The sequence below is a fragment of the Cannabis sativa genome, chromosome 3 (assembly GCF_029168945.1).
Source record: "Cannabis sativa cultivar Pink pepper isolate KNU-18-1 chromosome 3, ASM2916894v1, whole genome shotgun sequence".
In the NCBI taxonomy this organism is placed as follows: domain Eukaryota; kingdom Viridiplantae; phylum Streptophyta; class Magnoliopsida; order Rosales; family Cannabaceae; genus Cannabis; species Cannabis sativa.
Window position 1 is genome coordinate 22,240,189 of NC_083603.1, and position 3,744 is coordinate 22,243,932.

The window sequence follows — 3,744 nt, forward strand, 5'->3', positions numbered from 1 at the left end:
AGTTTACTAAAAATGCATAGCAAACTAACTATTTCACCCTCCAGAAAATGCTTCTTTCTGCTGAAGACTCAAAGAGAAGACACAAGGTAACTTAAGAAATAAATTAATAAAATACAATATCCCCAAAAGAAATGTAAAAAAGGCTCTTTTTTTTTTTTTATATATATTAAAAAAAATCTGTTCAATTGCCCAAACGTAAAATTCTGTTCATCCTGCATCAAATTTTGGTCTCAAAATCAAGTTGTGAAAGTATATGGTTGGTGGTGTGATACTACTTAGTAAGTAGTACTTAGTACTTAGGTGCATTGTATTTTCTAGTAGATTTTTTTTCATAGTTAAATAGAATAGAGAATAAAAAGTGATAGATAATATGCAAATATTTACCTAGACGTAATTTTATGAGTATAAAACAAAATCAAATAACATTTAAAAAAAATCAAAGAGTTTATCTAAATTTGTCCAAACATGCCTAAACTAAAACTCTTCATATCAATGTTATTTATTATGAAAGATTAACTGACATAGTAGAGCAAAATCTTTATGTATTTTAAGATATTCAATGATTTTATATGTATATTCAACAATGACTTTTGTAAATTTATATTCAATAATGACCAGTTCAATGTCAATTGTGGCTTACCCAACAATTTCTCTAAGATTTATATTTTATATTCACAACAAAAACAGAAAAAGAAAAAAGTAAGGGTATTAATTGAGTGGGTCATGACAACAAATAAAAAAAAAAAAAATCCTGGATCGCAATACATCAACACATTACTCAAGCTAACTAATTCAACTTAAAATTCCTTGAGAAATTAACAACTTTTCTTGTCCTTACCAAAAAATTAATGGTGAGCTGATTCACCCTATGTTAATCTACTTTATAATTTGAGATAAAGCAAAATAATAATAATAATAATAATAATAATAATAATAATAATAATAATAATAATAATAATAGAAGAGGTTTCAATGATTACATTTTTATTGTAACCATCATGGTTACATTCTTTTAAGCCATTAAATTACTATTAAATAATTGTGATTAACTTGAAAATTAAATAAAAATAAATAATAAATAATTTTTAACCTGAAAGCAACCTAATAATTTATTTCCTTATCCTTATAAACTGAATAATTAGATGGATATTTATTACATTTTATATGTGTATATAGTATTACTATATTAATATTATATACAATATGGAATTCAGATAGTGAAAGTCTTGTCGTATGACATGTTTTGAAAGTCTTCTCTAAAAGTCTACATTCTTTCTGTTGGTAATTCTGTTTGATGGCGTCAAGTAGTGAACCAGCTATTGATTTGAATGAGCAATACGCTCAAATCAGTTTGGAAGATGAGGAAGAGGGAGTTCTGCTTGGTGGGGATGATGAGGGGGAGGATATTGCTTTTGACGATCGATGGTGTTTGGTGGGGAAATTTCTTACGGGTAGGACTTTGGATTTTGATGCTATGAGGCACATGATGGCTTCGTTGTGGCAACCGGGGAAGGGTGTGTATATCAGAGAATTGGATACTAATAGGTATCTTTTTCAATTTTACCACGAGTTGGACGTTCAAGCGGTTGTTGATGGTAGTCCATGGACGTTTAATAAGTGTCCCCTTGTTTTTCATCGCTTACGGAAGGGGGAGAATCCGAAGGTTGTCTTGCTGCATAAGATGGATTTTTGGGTGCAGATTCATGATTTAAAGTCTGGTTTTATGATGGAAAAGGTGGTCAGGAGTGCTGGTGAATATGTTGGTGGCTATATAAAATCTGATCCAAAAAACTTCAATGGATTATGGAGAGATTATCTCAGGGTAAGAGCAACAATCGATGTCAATAAGCCATTGAAACGTAGGATGAAGCTTTGCAAAGAAAATGGCGAATGGATATGGGCGAACTTCAAATATGAACACCTTCCAACATTTTGCTTTGTGTGTGGAATCATAGGTCACTCCGAAAGATTTTGTCCTAAACGGTTTGACCAACCGATTGATCAGTTGAAAAAGCCATATGGGATTGGCATGAGGGCGCAGATGAAGGAAAAGAATTATCTGATTGGAGCACAGTGGCTACGCACAGGACATGACGATGGTGGAGTCGCCGTGTTGAGTGGTGTTTCTGGAAATTCTGGGGCCGGAGCTGATGCATCTTCATTGCCTAAAATTATGGAAATTGATTGTGGTAATCATGATGGTGATCATAATCCCATAATTTTAGGAAAGAATCAAAGTGAGATAGTCAAAGGTGGAGGGGTGGTTAATGGGCAGAATAATGGGAAGGGTCAAAGCCACATAATAAGGGAAGATGGATCTGCATTGAATGAGGATGATTTGCTTCTTATTCTTGATAACAAAAGAAGACGTATGGGAAAAGAGAAGGTAATTAATAGTGGGGACAATGAAGTGGATGGTCATGTTGGGCAAGATGATTCAAAAAACGTTTTACAGGTGGGCCTTGGTTCTCAGGCCCACCTAGCATTATGAGTGTCATATCATGGAATTGCCATGGGCTTGGGAACCCGTGGGCTCAACAATTCATTAAGGACCTTGTTGTCCAAAAGAAACCCAGTTACTTGTTTTTATGTGAAACTTTGGTTAACAAAGATATTATTAAAAGGCTGCGTGTGGCTATTGGGTTTGATGGAGCTCTTGCTGTGGATTCGGTTTGTAGGAGTGGGGGAGTGGCTCTCTTATGGAAGGTCGAAGAGGACGTGAAGGTGCTGGAGTATGGAGGATAGTATATTGATGTTGTGATTAGTGGTAGTGATCAAGGACATTGGCGATTGACGGGGCTCTATGGTGAACCGAATAGGCAGTGGAGAAAGAGAACCTGGGATCTTATTTATGAGCTGAAAAATAAATCAAGCTTGCCTTGGTGTATAATCGGAGATCTTAACAATGTCACTTCTCATGATGATAAGAGAGGTGGCAACCCTTATCCTAGATGGCTTATTGATGGCTTCAATGATACTTTGGCGGTCTGTGATCTTCATGACTTGGAGTTATCTGGATATCCTTACACTTGGGAGCGTTGTCGAGGTACATTGGATTGGGTCGAGGTTCGGATTGATAGAGCGTTGGTGTCTCAATCTTGGTTAGATTATTTCCCCTCTGCTAAGCTTTTCAATTTAGAAACTTCTACTTCTGATCATACTCCGTTACTATTGACTACTGTTAATCAAGTTGTAGTGGCTAAGAATAAGTTTTTTCGCTTTGAAAATTCCTGGCTTAAAGAGCCATTGTTGTTCGAAGTTGTGAAATCTTCTTGGGAGCCAGGCAATTCGATTGGGGTTATAGATAAGGTAAAACATTGTGGGGAAGTTTTGTTGAATTGGGGAAAGGATTACTCTGGGAATTTTTCTAGGAGAATCAAGGATTGTAAGGAAGAGATGAAGCAGTGGAAGCGAGGCCGTGATGTTGTTTCATTGGAAAATTATAAATCGGCTAGTGCTAAATTACAAGATATCTTGCTGCAAAAAGAAATATTTTGGAAGCAAAGGAGTAAGCAGCTTTGGTTGCAAGAAGGAGATAGTAATTCAAAATACTTTCATGCTACCGCAACTGCGAGAAGGCGAAGAAATTCCATCCAAAAACTTCGAAATTCTGCTGGTACATGGGTGGATTGGCAAGGTGGATTGTCTTCGGTGGTTGAGGATTATTTCTCCCAGCTTTTTTCCTCAACAGCAGCTGCCAGTAATACTGATATATATCAGTATATTTCTGCTTCAGTCACGGCA

General features: G+C 35.7%; 1 protein-coding gene across 1 annotated transcript; it reads left to right on the top strand.

Annotated features, from left to right (window-relative positions):
* The first annotated feature begins 1,294 nt into the window (after positions 1 to 1,294).
* LOC133035982 (uncharacterized) lies at positions 1,295 to 2,491 on the top strand. The gene has a single exon (XM_061112443.1). The coding sequence runs from the start codon at positions 1,295 to 1,297 to the stop codon at positions 2,489 to 2,491; it is 1,197 nt and encodes a 398-aa protein (XP_060968426.1).
* Positions 2,492 to 3,744: the final 1,253 nt, after the last annotated feature.

What these genes read in the sequence shown, in the direction of transcription:
- LOC133035982 (XM_061112443.1), top strand. Translation starts at nt 1,295, where the DNA reads ATGGCGTCAAGTAGTGAACCAGCTATTGATTTGAATGAGCAATACGCT.